Raw genomic sequence first — 21,098 nt, forward strand, 5'->3', positions numbered from 1 at the left:
AGAATGCCTCTTGAACATGACCATATAGCCCGAAAACACCTACAACAACCCAGTGATTCTGAACGTAGCATTTGTTGGATTTTCTTGGTGGGTCTGTTGGTATGTTGTGTTTTGATTTGTACTTTGTGTGTTCTTATAGTGTTATTAGCTGGTTTGAGTCTCGCCTGGGTGGGTGCGGGAGAAAAGCGAGGTTAGACCCGACTCCAGGGGAAGCGCTTCGTTTGAGACTCGTCCAAATAGAACCCCCCCCCCCCCCCCGCTTTGAGTGTGGAGCCTCTGGAGGAGGAAGGCGCATGCGCGCGCCCCTCGTCCCCTTTCCGCGGAAGCTGAGGAGGCGGAAGGCGCGTGTGCAAGCTCCAAAGCCCCGCCCCAATGCCCAGCCGCACACAAAGGGGAGCCCCGCCCCGTCCGCGCCGGCCCTGTTGTGAACACGTGACCCCTGCCTCGAGTGGCGCCTGCGCGTTGAGGCCTGCGTGACGCCAGGAAGGCCCGCCCCCTCCTCCTCCTCCAGGTCCTCCTCCTCCTCCTCCGAGCCGAGGAAGAGAGTGAGGGAGAGCAGAGCGGGCGGCCTCGCCTCGCCTTCCCAGTCGGCGCGCTCTGCTCTCCGGTCCAAACCGCCGGCCATGAGGCTCGCTCGACGGCGCGGGACTGTGGCCTTGCTGCCCCGGCGGAGCGGCCGTTGAGGCCTCGTGGCGTCGCCTTTCCACGGCCCAGGCGGGAGCCCCTTCCTCACAGCCGACGCCGCCGCCGACGCCATGTTGGGCCGGGAGCCGCAGCGGGGCCGCTCCTGAGTCCAGTCCAGTCGGAGGAGGAGGAGGAGAAGGAGGAGGAAGGAAGGAAGGAAGGAAGCAGCAGCAGCAATAGCAGCGAGGCGTCCGGCGCCATGGCGGAGCAGACCTACTCCTGGTGAGGGAGGCGCCCAAGGGCAGGCGGGCGGGCGGGCCGGAGTTGTCGCGCATTAGGAGCGCCCGTGCGGACGGGCACCCACTCCCTTCAAGGGGGACCTGTTGAAAAGCCGCCTCACCGCCCCGTGAACGCGCTTGGAGGGCCCTAGAGCCGCCCCCACTCAGTCCTGAGGGCACCCCGGGAGTTGTAGTTCGAGCAGGGCCCAAGGACCCATCCCTGTCAGATAACTGCTGGTCACATCTACCTCTGAATCTTATCCTGGACCTGCCAATGTTGTGACACGGCCTAATGAGCCTGTTTTACGGATAACCTCAGTGGCCTGAGGTTAGGGAATGTTCTAATGGTATAAGTGGGATTTATTAATTCGTTGTATATGGTTTAGGTCATGGCTTATCTGCTTTAGGTGGCTGATGATGTTTTGCTGAATATGTCTTTTATGTAATTTCTGTTTTTTTCACCACTTGAATCCCACCCGTGGCAGATAGGCGGGATAAAAATGATTAAATAATAAGAATAAGAATAATCTCAGGGGTTCCTTTCGCACCCACCACCCAGGCTTGGCTGTCTGGAGAAGGGGCGTCCTTTTGGTAGCTTCCCGAGAGACAAACACAGGCTGAACAATACCAGAATAACATCCATCACTATCATAATAATAATAAGAATAGCAGGTAAAGCCACCCCAGCAAGTAGTTTCACCAGATGCATGACGTTATTGATTTTGTGTGTGTGTGTGTTTTTTTTTTAAAAAAATGGCACATTCATATGAATACTACTATTATTATTAATGCGTTTATTTATTAGGGGTTGGAGGAAAAGGTGCTGCTTCTCAAGGGCCTGACGGGCTCTTGCGGGGCCTTTCCACAGCCCTCCTTGATACCTGAAAGGAACTTCCCCGCAGAGAAGGGGGCAAATCAGTCCTCACCATGGTCCGCCCAGCCAAAGGGGTGCTTTCTGCCCAGACCTGTTGAAAAGCAGGACGGTTTCCTGGACGACTTCCTTGCCCTTTTTTACCCTGCCTCCTATATCTGCATTGTGAGCATGGGGCGTTGTTTGTCTCCCCCGAAAAGGGTGCCTCTGGGAAGGGGGCAAGCTCTGTGTCCTCTGCCACTTTTGTGTCTCCTTGGCGCACCAGGCTGCCTTCCCCATCAAGAGAGCCGCCTTGCCACCCCCCCTCCAAAAAGCTTGACATCACAGCTTGAAACCTTGGGCTTGTGAGGCGGCACCCAATTCTCCAGAGAGAAATCCGTGTCTCGGATGTGGGGCGGCCTGTCTTGGCCCCCTTTGCCTCTTCTTTCCAAGCATTTTTTATCCAATTATTTGGGAATAAGTGGCATGTAAAGGAAAGGGTTGGGAGGGGGGGGGGTTCTGAAGACATGTGCGCAGGATTGCAGACATTGGAAGTCGCTGAGCAGGTTTCTGAGTAGCTTCTCACCATGCATGCGGAGGGTTGCAGGTAAAGACACCCCAGCCAGGGGTTTCCCTGGATGCATGAGGTTATTGATGCGTATTTATTTTTATTTTTGGTACATTCGTCTTAATGATGCTTTCACCAACCTGGTACTTTTAGAGGCCGATATCCTGATGTGTAAGTACACGATGGAGGAAGTTCTCCACCTGAATGAAATGCCATCCCTTATTCTCATCCCGAGTGTTGCAACCAAGGTGAATGGATTGGTGAGACTGGATTGTGGGGGAGGTTTGGACTAGTGGGAGCTCCTGTTCTTCGTAAACCTGCCTCCCAGCGTTTAGCCATCTATAAAGGATTATTACAGTGAAACAGGTTTGTAATATAGTCATCACCTGCAGCAGGATTGAAATGTATTGCTCTCATCAGAGCCATTCAGCTTCATGGGAGTTTGGTAATCAGACACCCGAAAACTGTTCTGAATTCAATGGGGGCTACAGGTCCTTATGTATAGGCTTGCAGTTTAATTTTTAGGGTGATATAAATGACCCAAAGGATGGAGAAAATGTTTTGAGTATAACACAAACAATATGATGGCTTGGGTGAACAAAGTGTTTGTTCACATTAGTTGAACTTCAGTTGATAAGTTTGGGGCACCTTCCAGTGTTCTGGCTAAGCTCTTGTTGTCTTGTTTGGTCCTTTAGGGTTCAGCCTTGGATCCCTTGTACTTCTCCATATGCCCTCAGATTTGCAGGGACCAGATTGCCCTGATTTAGACAAACTGGTCATCGAAAAGCAAAGTCTGTTCCCAGGCCAGACCCGAAAGTCAGGTCAAACTGTGGTTAGACATATAGCCCTTTTCATATGGTAGACTGAGGAGAATTAACAGGTGGTAGAAATGAGAACTCAGGGACAAGCTCTGTCTTTCATCTAGAGCTGTTCAGTCCAGATTTTATGTGTATTTTCAGATCCAATGGTATGTATATTAGCGCCTGTGTATCTGCTTTTCTGTGTGATTGGGACCTTGAGCAAGAAGCTTCCTAAAGGTATGGAGATGGCTGTACCAGGGAGATAGGTTTTTCTGGAAGACGTTGAATGGGAATATTTTCTGGAAAGTTTAACGAATGTTTTTGCAGTCCAGAATTGATAGCAATATAATATAGGATATTTATTTGATTTATATTCATTAAGCAGAACTGAAAGCTAGTCGGCTAATTTTATGTACAGAACAAATATCTGAATTATTTCCAGTACCAAAATTAGTTGATCTAGAAGTTGGATTTCAGCTAAAATGTGGGTATCATACAACTTTCCTTGTGCTTTTAAGAACTTTTTAAAGAAGTGAAGGCCCTCAGAAACTAATACTAATTTCAGTACTTCTTAAGGTTGGAGTATGTAAATATAAATGCTTCCAAGGGATAATATTCTGAAAACATTAAGTTTTCATTTTGAGCATGAATAGCCAGCATTCCAGGAGTCCGGTTTGATTTGTGTTATGTGTTGTGAATTGCTTTTGTTGTTGTTGAAGTAAGAAAACGTAATAGTGGACCTTCACCACTGGTTCTCATTCATTTCTATATATGTGGGATCACAAACTGTTACTGTGATTTGATTATGTTCCCTTCCCAGATGTTCATGTGTTGTTCTTAGTTGCTATTTGAACAGGATTTATAGCTTGCAGTAACCAAACTGTTTGCTCACAAGGTTAACAGTCATAATCTATAAAACAGCAATTCCGTTATTGGACCAACTAAAAATGTAAAATGAAAATACATTGTGCAAGCTTTCAGAACTCTGCTGGCTTCTTCATCAGATAGATGAAATGGGGAAATGAAGATGTTAGAGTCACAGTCCTACATTTTTCCAGATGTTCTTTTGTTGTTGCTAGTGAAGGTGGTTTGGAGGGTCCCTGTCAGCAGAGGACACTCCCCTCTTTGGTCAAGTGGGCACTAGGGGACAAATAGTCATAGAATTCAAGCAGCAACTTTTAAAGCCCATTAGCAACATAAAAAGTAACTTCTCTTGAGATCCAGGCTGTTTCTGTCCTAGGCAAATCCTCCCTTTTCTTAGTCTTTTTCGAGAAGTCTCAATACTGTTTCATCTGGAAAAAACTTTAGATTCTATATAGGCGAAACCCACCAAATGCAGACCCAATTACAATAAAATTGACTTTGTTGGTGGTAGCTGACAAAGCTGCCCTTGGATGAGGTTAATTGTGTTAGTCTGTTGTTGGAAAAACTGTGAATGATCTTTTGGCATTGTCAAGAATCAGAAATGCTTTGTGGCCCTTGCTTTTGTGATTATACTAGAGTATACCCTATCAGATGGCAAGCTACAGCAATGGTGAACTAGAGAGGAGAGAGACTTAGTTTTGATGGCCTATAAAGTCTTTCCTCAGAATCCATTGTGGTAGTTAGAAATAGAACAGAAAAATGTTCTGTAGTTCAGAGATCTCCAGTATCTGCTGAGTAGATTATAACAATATAGTCACCCATATTTTCCTCATTTTGTCCCCCCCCCCCCCCCCCCCGGGAGTTATTAGCATTTAACAGGCTAAGGTTAGCTAGTGTATTGTCCCTAGTCCCAGTTTCATAGTCCAGTTGATGGCTGCAGACTGGTGCTCGGTTATAGAAGATGGTTATTCACTGTATCTTCATGTAAAATAATAATTGAGCCTCAGGATATGGTAGACATTCTTTCTCTTTCTCATTGCATAGTACAATCAGAAAGGTCCTACTTAGATCTAATTTCTCTCTTGAGCACATTGAGTGGCCTTAGGTACTCCCCTGTTTCTTCCCTCCCTCCCTCCATATCAGCAATAGAAAGAATGTTAACAGGGTAGGCAATAGAGTGTCCTCCTGTTTTTCTGGACTATAGTTTCCATAATCCCTGACAATTAGTCATGCTGACTTGGGCTACTAGGAGTAATGTAAGATATCTGGAGAGCATCAGGTTGCCTCACTTTCCAAGATGGTTGTAAAGTAGATGCTGAGAACGGTTTAGGATCTGTAGCCTGCAGCTCCCCACCTGCCTTGTCTCTAGACCAGAAGATGTTGGAAAACCCTGCAGGGCCCAGCATCGATGGCATGCCAGATACTAGTTGAGGCTGTAGACAGGGACCTGGTTTTGCCCCTCTCTCTTCTCCCACAGGGTGAGGGTTGGCCCTTGCAACTAGTTGTGTCTAGAAAATGCAGGTGAAGCACGTGAAGGCACTATACAAATATTACATATAAAGTCAACATAGCAGCCTCTGAAGCAGAGGCTGGTGTTGGTAGTATTCCTTGCTTGTGAGTATTCAGCATAGCTAAGGAACACTTTTGTTAGATTTATGTGGCCAAGATGGAGGATAAGAAATACAATGAAATTGAAATTACATTTTTTAATCTTTGTATAACTGGGCTAGAGTCAGAGTGATGTATTGGCTTGAGTGTTGGATTTGAACCCTGGGAGACCAGGCTTTGAAATCTGCTCAGCCATGGAAACTCACTGGACGATCTTGAGCAAGCCTCTCTCTCAATGCAAGAAGGGAAGGGCAAACCCACTCTGGACAAACTCTACCAAGAAAACCCCATGAGAGGTTGGCTTTAGGGTGGTCATACATGAGAAGTAACTTGGAAGCACACAACAACAACAGATCCTAAAGTGTTCCCTCAGACATCTCTTCTGTGAGCAAGTAGTCAAGGTGTGTAGCCCACTTTGGCTAAGAGGCATGGTTGATTTCACCACTGGCATTGAAACCAAGCTTCTTCCTTAGCCTGTGTGCAAAAGATAATAAAAGAAACATTCCCAGCTCTGAAGGTTGTTTTTCAAATCGTGACTTTTGCTGTGCTTAGTCAGTTTATAAAGTGCCATACATCAGGAGAATTCAGAAGGACTTCTGCGGGTAACATTGAAAAGTTAACCATAAAGCAATTCATTCTTAATTTAGCCTTGGCAAGATGTACATGAGCAAATATAGGGTGAAGGCTTCTGAATTGTATGCTACAGAAAGCTAACAAATAATGAAAACGAAGGTGTGAAATACTGAATACTGTGAGGATCCATGGGGAGAGATGGAGTGATGATGATGATGATTGGTAAAAAAGCAAAATATTAAGGGAGAAACAGGATATTTTTTTCCTACTTTGTCTTCTTTGGCTTTATTTTTCCAGAAAGATATATATGTAAAAATGGAATATGTTCTTTTACAATGGTGAATAAAATGTTTAAGATGAGATATTAAAATATTTACTGCCCCAACATTATTTCTAACAACTGTGTAAGAGGAGGACTTTTACACGAGATTGTGTACAATATTAGATCATTACCATTCCTGGGCTCAGTTTCCTTGTTTCAGTTCTCTTTATGGGAAGGAGAGTGGTACTTCTGCTGGCAGTATGGACAAGTATTGGAGAAAAACATTTATCTCAGATTTAATAGAGTTGATTTTTTAAAAAACTTTTGAGCTTCTCAGTGTGGCTAAACCAGAGGTTTCTTCTAGCTCAGGACTTCCTTACAGGTTGAGACCTTGTAACTCCAGTTGTAACAAAAAATAAAATTAAAAGATATGGGTGCAGTTTTAAATTTTATTTGGAATATACTATATTTTTATATATTAAACATGCAATTTTGATTGTATATAAACCACACTCATATGGTGCATTTTATGTATCTCAAGAATCAAAGTGACTTTCAATCTGCAAACGGTGGCTGATACTACATTTTCCCATTTTTCTTGACATTTGGGTGAGTGTGTTTTTCAAACTGTCTTTAAAACCATGGTTCCAGAATTTCATACTTTTGTTTAATGTTGTGGCATCTGAGTGGCACTGCTTTTTATGATAGAATGTTGTGGTTTGAATTTCTCCTTTTAAAAAAATTCTGGTAATAAACAAAGGATGAATTTGATAACACTTTCCATCTCTGACGGTGGTGGTTAATAGATGTATGGAGGGAAGTCAAGTCAATGTTCTTCCCCAGACTTTGCAGAGTCGGCATGCTTACTCTTGCAACTGAAATAGATGTCACTGCTGTCATCTTGGAATCACCTGGGAGTTTCTTTGTGTCATTTGAAATTCTGTCTTCTCAGAACCACAGGGTATATTAAGTCACATTCTTTGGTGCAGATATAGTATTCCATGTTGACATCATATATATAACTTGTTATGGCTTGGCTTAGATGTAATGCAAAAAGAGCATGAATCTTCTGTGATTCAGCCTCTTCATCCTTCACCTTCAGGAGCCCCCAGTGGCTCGGTGGGTTAATCCCCTATGCCGGCAGGACTGAAGACCAACAGGTTGCAGGTTCAAATCTGGGGAGAGCGTGGATGAGCTCCCTCTATCAGCTCCAGCTCCCTATACAGGGACATGAGAGAAGCCTCCCATAAGCATGGTAAAACATCAAGAACATCTGGACGTCCCCTGGGCAACGTCCTTTCAGACGGCCAATTCTCTCACACCAGAAGCGACTTGCAGTTTCTCAAGTTTCTCCTGACATGACAAAAAATGTGCCAAATGGTAAATAGTTTGCTACTAAAATATTTACTGTTCCTCCTGATGCTGCCTGAAACTTGGTTTATTTAGGTGGTGATGGCTTGGGGGGGGGGGCAGACTTGTTTTTAGCTCAAATCTGGACTTGGCTTGCTCCCAGTTGACATTGGAAATGAGATGGGAAGTTCTAAGCGGGTGGGCAGGATTTGTTGCACTGCAGGATCCTACTAATTGGTTGTTTCCCCCTTTGTGTCTCAACCACTTTCTATTCCACCCCAAATGAGGTTGGATTAGAGCAGTTTTACAAACGGTGTGTCATGCAAAGGTAAAGAGAAGTGACAAAACCCTTGGAAATGTATTTTATCATCTTACAAATCATATATTTTTAAAAATATAAATAAATGAAAGCTTTCCATACATTTTGGTTATTACAAATCTTGTTTGCTAGTAGAACTTAATTATGATGCATGTCTACAAAGTGTATCTACAACATGAACTGTTTGGAAAGCTTGGATTAGAGGCTGTGTGCTCCACACCCTGACTTTAAGCATACCACAGTTTCACAACTTTCGATGTCAGAGGAACTTTAATTATTTTGGAGAAAGTGGCGGGCCCAAGGTTATTTAGTGAATGTCATAGCTCAGCAATAACTAGAACTTGGATTTACCAGGTCGCACCCTGACTCTCTAGCCTGGTGTTTCTCAAACTCTGCTCCCCCATGTGTTTTGGACTTCAGCTCCCAGAAATCCCAGCCAGTTTACTAGCTGTTAGGAATTGTGGGAGCTGAAGTCCAAAACTTGGGAAGAGCAGAGTTTGAGAAACACCACTCTAGCCATTGCCCCAAAATGGCTCTCCCATTTATACATTTTAGCTAATGTTTTGAGCGCGGTATCCTTTTATTTTTAGCATATTGTTGTTGGTTTGGAATGGGAACTTCATTGTTTTCTATCTTCATTGCTTTTCGATGCCCAGAGTAGTAGTTTTCTTACAGAGAAATGAAGACACATCCATACCTTCATGGTTACTCTTTTACATTGTTGACCATTTTACCCTGATGAAGACTTCTAAAGAACTTGAACACTGGCTTTTGAGTTCATTTAATAAAAGTATTATACGAATGCAGATTTTAGCATTTTCCTTTGGAGTTATTCCATGGGTAGACATGGCAGCCTTTGCTTTCGGAAAAACTGATTTCCCATTATGTCTGAACAAAGCCTGTGCATGAAGTACTTCTTAGACTGAGTGGTAGGATATAATAACTTGTAGTTAGCTTCATAACTGGTTTCAGTGTAAAATCTTTATCAGACTACTCATGTGTCTTCTGATTCATTGCAGTTTAACTCATTTGCTTAGTTTTAGGCTCTTAATTGTTTGTAAGCCTCCATAAGAGTCTGTTTCCAGGCTGGCTTCATGGATTCATTTTTCAGATAAGTAAATAATGAATCAGTCCTGAATATTTTTATTGAATTAATTGCTCTTCATAGGTTTCAGTGTTCTTCGTTTTCCTCTTCAGAGGCATTTTCTTTTTCTTCTAAACACATAAAGGTGCTCCAGGTTCTGTTTTTATTGTAATAAACTAAAAGCTAGTCCTGATTTTTTAATCTCGGGAGGATTAACTCTTCAGTAGTCTGTGTGCATTGAGAGAAGATCAAGGGAAGTGTTCATGGGGATTTGCATTGCTTTTAAATATTCAGTAGATGAATAGGGATTAAATTCTTCTGGTATCAGTCCAAATAGGCCTTGGAAGAATTGGTGATTCACTTTCACCTGGACTTGTCCAGGTCTCCTTTGTGATGTACAAAAATGAAGAAGAAATTCAAAGACCTAGTTTCTGATTCAAGCACTTGGTTTTCTTGTTTAAATTTTCCTTTTTAACTCCAAGACACACATGTCAATGTAGGGAAGATGAACCCCACAGTTGTACAACCGATGGTACACTGGACACTATTATTTATTTATTTACAACATTTATATGCCACCCTTCTCACCCCGAAGGGGACTCAAAGTGGCTTACAAGATATATATACATACAATATATTATATTATTACCATAGTACAATATCAGTATTATATATTACTGTATTGTACTATACTATTGTACTATACCATTATATTATAATATTATTAGTAATATTACATGTAACATAAAAATATAATTATATTATATTATTTTTATATTGTATTACATTATAATATTATAATATGTCTTATATATGTGGAATGTAACAAAATGGAAAGTTCTAATAACTTTGGTCTTAGTGGTGAGAACAGCTGCTATACACTAATGCCAGTGATATATAACCTAGCATTTTTAATGTTTTCAATTTAATTTCACAGTCAAGAGTTTCTCTTCTTGTGGGATAATGGGTGTTTTTGAATATTGAGCAAGCAAAGGAGAAGTTACCTCTTTCCTGTTAGATCTGTTCTCTACTCACAACAAAAAAACACAACAACACTATATGACAAGTAACAATAATGAAAATGGATGAAAATGCAAAACTAATATCGAACTAAGTGGGACACAATTTCCCATTTTTACTGAAATTTCCAAATATTGATCATAATGGTTTTTCTTCAGAAGGGAACCATGAAATATATATAGTCTTCCCTGGCCTTCAGCTCAAGAATTCAGTGGAGTCAGGCTTTCCCACAGAAGGCAGACCAAGGAAATCCTGAGCACAAAGCCCCAATGTGCCATCTTGGTATGGACTGTTGGTGCTCTGACATGTAAATAAGGAACTGTCAGGAGTTGAAACTGTGGTGACTCACAGCACCGTCAGAGTGAGACACTCCAGAGTGGCTGGCCATACAGTGTGGTCAGAGGCAACCGTTCAAGGGGAGATTAAGCTGATGGATTGTGTGTAATGCCTTCAGAGAGAAGTGTAAAATGTTAAATCACCCTCTTTCCATATGGATGGGCTGTAGATCCCATCATCCCACACCATAGGCTGTGCTGGTAATTGCAGTGCAGCCACACATGGGGCATATGTCTTCAAGATGGGCTCTATCTATTCATTGCATGTCTACTTGTGACCTGTTATGATTTTCTCTTTTAATTGGCCACATGCTTTAAATAATACCAAGAAGGTGAGGAAATATACGAGTGTAGCTTACAAAAAGTAAACCTGTTGTGTACATTGGTGAAAATGAACATGAATCACCAGGCTTGTGTACAAGTTAGGTAGGATTCCATTGTGCAAGTAGCGATAGTATCTCTGAGTGGGTGAGTTGCTAGTTTTCTTAGTATTGCAGGACTTTTGGCATATATTCCTAGGAACCTTTCTGTTTCTTTTGAAGCTTATTGGTCTGACTTGGTTTTTCGATGGCAAAAATGATTTAGTAACATACATGAAGGAGAGAGTGAGTTTCAGGATGTAAAAAAGAATATTTTTCTCCATCAGAAATAGGTCCAGTGAGTTTTCTCCAAGAAATATTTCTATGCCCTCCTTTCAAAGAGATGATCAAGAAACATACACATCAGGTGTTTCCTTTCAAGGTTTACGAAACATTTCTGTTTGCACAATGGTTACATATCTGGAACTCTGCTTGTGCAAGTATGATCTGGATTTGTCCATTGTGCAGTGACTGAAAGAATCACAACTGCTGCCGTAATGGAAGTGAGGCTTGCATGTAGTGCTGGTTTCTTTTACTTAAAATATATTTAAAATCACCCTTCAAGGAGTACAATGACATGTCTCCAGATCTTCAGGGGAGAACCAGTTTCTTCCTGTTGTTTTTTGCCCAATAGTTGGGAACTACTTTCCTCATGGCCTTGAAGTGACTTGCAGTCCCAGTGACCTTTGAATACAAGAGAGCTTTTATACATCATGCAGTCTCTTGGAGTGGAGAGTTTCCTGAAATTGGTACAATGGACAAATCAAATTACTGTCTTGAGATCATCACAATAAAATCAAGTTCACCTACTCATATTAGTCCCTTTTTGAAAAGGAGTACTAAGAGCCTATCAAGAAACCCAAACGCTTTCCACTTCGCCATCAAAATGATGAAAATCCGTCTGCCTTTTGTCAGAGCAGAATATACTTTCACCTTGTCCTTTGTATTTCTCAGCTACCTATTTATGATATTGTAGGGCTTCTTCTGTGATTAGCTCAATTGTCAGTTGTCTTCCATTATATTTCCTGGAAATGGGAGCCTGCCAGTATCCAGCTTATGTTCCAGAGAGCTCCAGGTTCTGAAGACTGTGGTCCGGACTCAAAGCAGCCATACAGTCTTTGTCCACATTCGATCATGCTATTGAACAAACTGATTCCCAAAGATTTGAAAGGAAGATATGGCTTGGCTGGAATAACTTTCCAGTCACGTCTAACACCTTTTCTTTAGAAAACCAAGGCCCTCAACCCGTGATGTTCTATATTGAAAAAGGCAAATTGCCAGGTTGGTTACAATTCAGTTCTTTCTTGTCAGCAGGATATGAGTTCCTTCTCATGTTAGCAAGGTTTGCTAGTCAGGAAAAACCTTATTTGCTGTCACCTGCATTATGCCTAGCACCTGGTTTCTTATTGTAAGGAAGGTACTAGAGCCTCAAGCAACTCTCCCGTAATTGAGAATGTGGTCTGTCTGATGAAAACTGTCTTCAGTATATGATGGTTTGCATTCAGAGCAGCTGAATGCTGTTTTTCTTTGCTGGTCAGATGTACCTATAGCCAAAAGGATGAACTTGGGTGGTGGGGACATCAAAGCTGAAGCTCGGCCACTTCCTTCCAAGGTCCTGACATGAGAGCAATCATTTCTACAGCAATGGCCCCCCATATGAAGCCTACAGGTGGCCAAACAAAGGCGGTCTGGACCATCATGCAACAGAGACTGTTTCTACCCTGTGCAGGCAGTTTGCAAATGTATTTTGATCAAAGGAATAACATCAGAAGCATGAGTCAGAGGAGGGAAAAGGCTTCAATATGGTACAAAACATTCTCCAGAGGAGCTATGGGGGATTGGTAAGGAACGGCTGATTTATCGTGCCAAGCCGAGGAATTCATGCTGGACCCGATCGTGAAATTGAATGCCACAATCGGAGCCTAAATTTTTTAGAACAGCGTTGAACAGCGGCCAGCCCTGCCAAAACAGCAGATGAATTTTGGTAAACATCAAGCTGCAAGAGAAAGAGAGAAAAAACGCTGAAAAATGTAAAAAAATAAATAAAATAAAATCCAAGATTGTGACTACTGTTCTGCTGACTTCATTGGCAAAATTATTTCTAGACTTAGTGGTGAGAACTAAGACAGAGGCTCAAACTCTACCTAACAAGCATATTATAGAACTACAAGTCCCAGACAGGAGTAAGAAAGTAAGACCCCACAGAACAGTAAGAAGCTATACAGAGACAGCTAGCCCAGTGTTACCAATTTGATGGTCAGTAGTTCTCTTATTTTGTCCTGGCTTGCTAGGGTCCCAGTCTGGCCATTTAAGACTCTTTTCTTAGCCTGGTTTTGCCTGGCCCTGCTTAGCTTCTCTAATCAGACCAGATCAGGTGAGTTCACTAAGATCATGTTGTACCAAGAGACAGAATGGTTAAATTTCTCAAAAGTAAAGTGGGGTGGCAAATCTACATCCGGCTAGACAGCATAATAGTGAATATGAAAGTGAATGTGTCATGCTTTTCTCAAACCCTAAAGATAGAAATGCAGTAATAAGGTACATTGTTTGACTATCTTGCAGAACAAATAAGAGAAGCAGATAAGTCTCTATTTCTGGTGATTCTCATTTAGAAGCAACATTATAAAAGAGCTTGACCATCTATCGTAAAGAAAATTGTTTTTAACCAGAATCTAGCACCTATGGCTATCCTTTACCCTATCCATTTTGTTCTTTTAAATTGCACTCTTGGTGAGTGACAGAAAAATATACAGTAATTGAAAGAATGACAGTAAACATTATGCAACACAAAATTTGCTTGATTATGTCCATAATGTTAGATAACCAAAATGGGTATCTAGAAATCAGTGCCTTCGTTGAAAACACTAGAGAGAATAATGAAACCTGCCTTATGTTAATAAAACTATTAACTATTAGTCTTACCTTTGGTACAGTTTGCTGGCATAGTATCCCTCTCCAAGTGTGGCAGTCCTGCCAAATAGCAGATAAATAGGTCCAGAATTTCTTGTGCGAGTAGCCTTTAATGTGATTTGATTTATGGACATAGAAAATGGAACGGAGACAAGCCAAAAACCAATTCTGGTCACTTGGTGGTGGAAGTTCAGGTGTCTGCCGTACATTATGTGGCAGTTTGGCTACCTTTGTGTTGTTCTGGAGTCATTAGGTTTGTGGGATATCATTGGTTTAAAACAAACCGCTCAAAATAAAACAGACAACAAAGGCCCTAGACAAAGTCTAAGAATAGAAGGCACGAAGGAGTGGTTGTGGTGCAAAGAGTCTTCAGCTTTGCCATGACAAGATGTCATTGTTTGTGTGGCTTACAAGGAATGTTTCAGGCCACCCCACCCTTCTCTTTTCAATTCCCAAAGTTGTATATACAGACTGGTAGCCTTTCCACTGAAGACTTGCTGACCAAATGTTTTTGATATCATCAGCTTTGGAATCATCTTGGATTGACTGAGAAATGTGACACTGATATGGGGGTGCTGCTCCTGTACTGGTTCTAGAAGATGTGCTGGGGAATTGATCTAAAAGCAATATGGCAGGCTTGATTGTTCCTTTTTCTGTAATTGTGCCCGACAATAACGACAGAAGTTTTGTTTTGAGCAGATGCATATTGGGTCAAAATTCTCATTGAGCAATCTACAGCGAAACCACAAGATCCATGTCATGGCCAACTGAGATTGTATCAGTGTATATGAATTTTGAAGCTATTCAGTTTGTTTTTGCTCAAAGCAGGCGGAACGGTTTGGTGTCACCAACAAACATGGCTAGCTCTGTCCTTACCTCAAACCCAGGTTTATTAATGAATTGATGAGAAAGCACTTGTTTCTTAGAGACTTCACAGAGCAAAAGGTCTTTTGTTAGACTTGGAGCTTCTCCCTGCCTTCTGTTCATTACTCAAACAGTTGCTTTCCAATATGTTTGATAATCTTATCTTTAATAACGTTTTCCACCTGTTTACCCTGAACTAGCTGGCTGATCTGGCCTCCTTGTTCCTACTACATTGGCTCTTTTCCCGTCCACTGGCGGAGAGGTCAGTCAGAAGAATATGTTACACATTTTTGTTCAAAGATGCCATTCTGCATTTTTGTTAGGAGCGCTCAGATGGTTACCATCTGGATTGGGTGATTCATTTGTTTTTAGTTTGTCAGGAGGGCCTACAACTTCTACTCTTGTCACAGTGCCTCCGACTCCTTGCCTGAAAATATCAGCTCAGGCACAAAATATCTTCACTGTCTCTTCTGCGGTGAAGACAGATGAAAATCATTTATTTCGCTTTTTTGCACTCCTCTCTGTTGTGCTTCAGTTGCCTCCACAAGCTTTTTCTGCGCCTGATGTGTTTCAGCAAATAGAATTGATCTCCATGTTTTGAGAACTGCTCCTCAGTATCCTTTCTTGCATCCTTACATGTCGACTTGTGTTTCCTTTTGTAAATAGCTTTTGTTAGGCTTTTGAATAACCCCAATGTATTTTGGGGAGGCTCTACCCTCTTCCCAGCCAACTTTTTTTAAAACCAGGACCTGCTTTTTTGAAATCATTCCTTTTCTGAAGTTAAATTTGACTCTGTTAGGATTCCTGGGCACTTTCCCATTTACATATATATTAAATTCGATAGCATTAGGATGACCTTTCCGTTGCTTCAACGACGTTCACAGCTCTCCTTAGGCTCTTGATAATATCATTTAGGATAGAGTCAAAGATGAGGATGAATAAGCTGAGGATCAATCCCGACAAGACAGAGGTCCTCCTGGTCGATCGTAAGCCAGTTCAGAGTATAGGGTGCCAACCTGTGCTGGATGGGGTTGAACTCCTCCTGAAGTCACAGGTCTGCAGTCTGGGTGTCCTCCTGGACTCATCATTTACGCTTGAAGCTCAGGCCTCGGCGGTGGCCAGGAGGGCCTTCGCACAATTAAGACTTGTGCACCAGCTGCGACCGTACCTCGTGAAGTCGGATCTGGCCAGGGTGGTCCATGCCTTAGTCACCTTCTGATTGGATTACTGTAATGCACTGTACTGCCCTTGAAAATGGCCCGGAAATTTCAACTGGTACAACGGGCGGCAGGCAGGTTACTAACTGGTGCGACTTAGAGGGAGCGGTCAACCCCCCTGTTTAAGGAGCTACATTGGCTGCCGTTCATCTTCCGGTCCCAATTCAAGGTGCAGGTTCTTACCTACAAAGCCCTGAACGGTTTGGGACCCGCCTATCTACGTGACCACATTTATGTGAACGAACCCACACGATCTCTTCAATCATCCGGAGAGGCCCTGCTTGCACTGCCGCCTCCCTCGCAGGCGCGATTGGTGGGGACAAGGGAGAGGGCCTTCTCGGTGGTGGCCCCCCAACTCTGGAACTCACTTCCAAAGGATATCAGGCATGCCCCAACATTGGCAGTCTTTAAGAGGAGCCTGAAAACGTGGCTGTTCCAGTGTGCCTTCCCGGAATAAAGAAATAACTCCCAGCAATATGTCCTTACAAATGCACTTTAACCATTGGATTGCATTGGACTGTACCCCTTTTTAAAACCCTCCTACGAGATACATCCTATTTTGTCATACCCAGCATTATTTTTTTTTAATTTTAATTTATTACATCTGGTCTGGCCATAAGCTTTTAAATCCTGTGTGTTATTGTTATATGTGATTTATATTATTTTTATTGCTATGTATTGTTTGTTTATTGCTTTTCTGTTTTAATGTGTTATTGGGCTTGGCCTCATGTAAGCCGCTCTGAGTCCCTTGGGGAGATGGTGGTGGGGTATAAATAAACTATTATTATTATTATTATTATTATTATTATTATTAAGTTGCTTCCTTTCTTGTTAGTTCCATGACCAGAGGTAGGACACAGTTATCATAGGGTATAGATAGAAATTGTACTTCATTGACATGACTGGAATATGTGTTTGTCCACTCAGAGTGAAAGTATTTGAAGTCTGTCTCCTTATAGATGGTGTCCGATGTTTCTTCTCCATTTCCAGGTGGCCCTGGACATCCTGGTCAGTGGAATGATAGCTGCAGTAGTTTAATAGAAGATTCTACCCCTTTAAAAAAATCTAGTTTTTTTTTCTTTTTTGGCCCCATTGCCCTTTTAAGTGGGCAGCAATCCTACCCGCTGTGTGCCTATTCCTCTATTTCCCTCATTCTAGGGATGGCCAGGCTGGGACCTTAGGGCAGCATGCAACCTGGAGAATGATTTCTATGGCCCCAAACTCCCCTGAACCACCTTTTTCTGGCAAATAAAGAGGTAAAATCCTTAATTGCATGAGCATATACCTTGAAAAGAAAAGTGCATCTGACAGCTTGAAACTGCCATCCTCCTCCATTCCCAAACCTAGAAAAACTGTACACCTCCTACTATTTCCTTGAGAAAATGTGCAGCACTTCCCCAGGTTAGGGAAGAATTCAGCCTCTACCCGTCTTTTTGTTGTAATATCTTGAAAATAAAATGTGATCCTATTAACATATGTATTAGACATGTATGATTTACTGAACACAACTGTTGAAGATCTAAATAGTCCAATAACTATAGTAAAGGTTTCCCCTGACATTAAGTCTAGTTGTATCCAACTCTGGGGGATAGTGCCCATTTCTACACTGAAGACACCTCTAAGGTCATGTGGCCAGCATGACTGCATAGAGTGCCATTACTTTCCCGCAGAAGTGTTACCTATTGATCTACTCATATTTGCATGTTTTCAAATTGCTAGGTTGGCAGAAGCTGGGCCTAGCAAAGGAGCCTCACCCCGCTCCCCAGATTTGAACCGTCAACCTTTCAGTCAGCAAGTTCAGCAGCTCAGCGGTTTAACCTGCTGCACAACCATGGAACCCAGTCCAATAAATATCTGAACTGAAATATTTGATTAGAAAAAAGAAAAAAGAATGCAGCTTAGAAATTCTAAAAAGTCAAATCTTGATGTGCAAATTATTATTACAGTGCTTGCCTCCAAGTAGCTACCAGAACCAATGCTTTGTTTTCACCATATGAATACAATTGAAAATGGAAATGGTTGAGGCACTAATTTTTACACACCCGACAGATTGTGACACCTTGGTTGTCCTCTCCCCTGCTTCCAGCAGGATTGAACTTTTCCATTGAGGTCATTGTGCGATCTCCAGTTTCATTTTTGCCACCTGTGACATTGCTCTGCTTTGTTCAGTTTAACATCGAGACATTCAGAATCACTTCAATTGCTTTCTTTTTGTGGACACACAAAACAAGCCGCATTTGAACAACTGCACCTATAAGTGGGGTTTTTTGGGTTTTTTTGAAAGACACAGTACATATTTCTTTTAGAAGTATAAACTTTTTTGCAAGAGAAATCAGGATTGGAAAATAGAAGGAGGCAAGTGAGCGCAAGCAGATGACATGTATCAACATGTGGCTGTTTGGTGGGGGGGGGGGGGGAGGAGAGATTATCCAGAGCCCCTTTCCCTTTCTGTACAAACAGGCCCCGTGTCCGCTGGTCTTTTTTGGTTTCCAAATTCCAGTGAAATGTACCTCTTGAGGAGCGTCCTTGCCTTGCAAATCCAGAATAGGCATTTACTTGAGACTGTGAATGTGACGACATGCTCTTTATTTTCCTCTTGATGACTTATTCGTTAGCATTGTGTTGGAGCAGGCCTCCTGAAATCAGTCAGACTCCCAACTAATATGTCTCATTGCTTTCAGCGCATCTGCTCTAAGTATGACTCAAGTTTGGAGTCAGCCTCTTCACAAGTTGTTTATGAAAGAATCCAAATTAAAAGGTGCATGCTTTGAAACATGATGCTGATTTTATTACTAAATTGTACAAATACCAATGATTCCTATCGTGTTTTGTGGAAGGAAGGTGGGGTGGGGTCCCAGTTTTGAAAATAACATCTCCTTTGTGTGGAAAAGGGAGTAAGTGCAGTCGGTTGCAGTTTGTTACTCACCGGTATGGAAGGAAAATGATTCCAAAGTTCTGTTCAGCTGCTTCTCCAAGTTTAAGCCCTTGGCCTTTTCTCCTTGCATGGCTTGGGAAGCTAACAAGTCCTTACCCATCTTTCTTTGAAACTAGGTGCCTGCTCTTATGCGTGAATCTCCCACCCAAGCTAGCACATCCTTTGGGGCTGAAACGGTGTACAGGGCTAGGAGCATGGTGCCAGTGTTTATTTATGATCTTTCCCTATTTGCTATTCATTGGTCCAGTTTTCCAGTTCAGAGAGATTCTCAGATTGGCATTTGTTGCAAATCCGTGGAGGTCCTGTCCCATACACTTGAAGAGAAGCAGGCTGCCAAGTGCCTGCCACCTGGTGGTAGAATCTGGTCCTGCAGGCAAATGCCTTCCTGAACCCAAGGCAGCGGGATGCCAAGCTCTGTGCTGTGGAGCCAGTGTGTGGGAGAGGCAGGCGGCTTAGGGAATGGTAGTTTCCAAGCAGCAGCCCCAGTTGCTCCATGCATATCTCCGACAGAGGGAAGCTTTAAGACCGTTTGGGATGTGGCACTGGAAGCCGCAGCAACGACACTATATTAAGAGGCATTTGTAGGGTGCTTGTCCAAGTGGTGGGAGCCACAACCAAGTTGTCAGAAGCAGCACCAAAATGCTACAGCAGGCCTGTAAATAGCCCTTTGCTCAATTGCTTGTGGCAGTTTGGATTTGCCTCCAGGCAAGGAGGAAGGAAAGCATCTTTAAATAGGAAGCGCACTGGGTTGCCTCTGTGTTTTGTCTCGCTATTCTGGGCCATTCACGGGCACAAATGACCTACATCTTGGCCTCTGGGCTAAAAATACATGTGGGCTAGAACATGTAGTAAAGTTATTTGCAGGGTTGTAATGCAGTTGGCTTGAATACGGAAGCTTTTTCTCTGAGCAAATTAGCAGCTGCTGCCCTGTTAGTGATGCTGAGACGGTCTGGCTTCCTTGGTAGCTGCCAGGAAAGCGGGGTTGGAGTGCCTGGAAGGACATGTTTCCTGCAGAGCGTTTGGAGATCTGTCATTGTATGGTGTCTGTGGAGCAGGGCCTGTGGAATGGTCCTGTAGGTGAGGATTGGTGGCGCTGTCTGTGACAGGCTTGTTGTGTATGTAGGCAAGAATGCCGTCATTGTAAAGGACGGGCGGCTGACCCCCGAAGCAGAGCCAAACAGGGCTCGTTGTGTGCCTGTGGCTCTGCCCTTTGTGGGGGCTGCTCCGCTCTCTCTCTGGAGCTGCCTATGGCCATTGGCAGGCCACCACTGGCCCAGAGATTCCCTGGAAGAGAGTACATCATTGTGAGTGTGGCGTTGCATTGCGGAGCTATTCTCTGCCCCAGCAGCTGTCAGTGACACCTTTTATGGGCAAGTAGTAACGGCTCGTGGTAGGAAGAGAGCAATACATTATATTTCGTATAAGGTCGCAGAAGTAACTTGCGTGCGCAAGCTATAGAACCAGAGATGGGCAGCGCTCAACCTTACTGAATCTCTCTTCTATTCCTACTGTTTAAAAGTAGTTTTCTTACAGTTTTCCAATTTTTGCTTACATTTTAGAAGTATGTATATACATTGGCTGTACATTTTCTGTGCCAGAAATTCGGTAGAAGATCCTGAATGTATGCTCTGTTGGATTGGACTACGACTTGTCTACATTTGTGTTAGGACCTCATCACATGAAAGCAGGAAAAGCGGATGGAACTATCTTCTTTCATTCCCTACTGTGCCTTTCTGTCTTCAGGAATGGTAGCCATCCCACGTCCTTTCCCCACCTCCACCCGGCTTCTCTCTGACTTCTGTCAGTCAGAGTAGGGTAGCACATGACTCCTGGAAACGCAGCCTTCCCTCTGTTTCACTGCGTTGCCACAACAAGAGTCCCACTGAAAGTGGCCTTGCCTCATGTGATGGCTTTTGTGGGACTCTTTTTGGCAGCACAGAGAAGATGGAGAGAAGGCTGCATGGGATGAAGTCCTTAGTTGCATTTTGCTTGTCCGCCTGAATTTGGTCAGTTGCCCGTCCGTCCCCATCCCCCCCCCATACTTTACCCTCATACGCTCCTGTGCCATACAGATTGGCTATATTCATCATTTTCAAGACCAGTGAACTTTTAATGTACGTTTTGAATATCTGCTGTGGCAGTAAGTGCAGTTCTGAAAAATGCCAATCTTACCAGGGTGACCCATACTGTCATGACATCATGCCTGGATTCCTGCAATGTGCTCTCTAGAGGTGTTCCTTTGTAGAGTATGTGGAGTGGACTCTTGGACCCAAATGCA

General features: G+C 43.0%; 1 protein-coding gene across 1 annotated transcript in view; it reads left to right on the forward strand.

The window, feature by feature from the left end:
- The first annotated feature begins 509 nt into the window (after positions 1–509).
- Positions 510–21,098, forward strand: part of SPPL3 (signal peptide peptidase like 3) — a 34,641-nt gene continuing 14,052 nt past the window's right edge. The window contains exon 1 of the mRNA XM_060785388.2: positions 510–906. Coding sequence (XP_060641371.1) covers positions 884–906 — 23 coding nt within the window. The 5' untranslated portion in view covers positions 510–883. The remainder of the gene's footprint in view (positions 907–21,098) is intronic.

This window comes from Anolis sagrei, chromosome X (genome assembly GCF_037176765.1).
Source record: "Anolis sagrei isolate rAnoSag1 chromosome X, rAnoSag1.mat, whole genome shotgun sequence".
Classification (NCBI taxonomy): Eukaryota; Metazoa; Chordata; class Lepidosauria; order Squamata; family Dactyloidae; genus Anolis; species Anolis sagrei.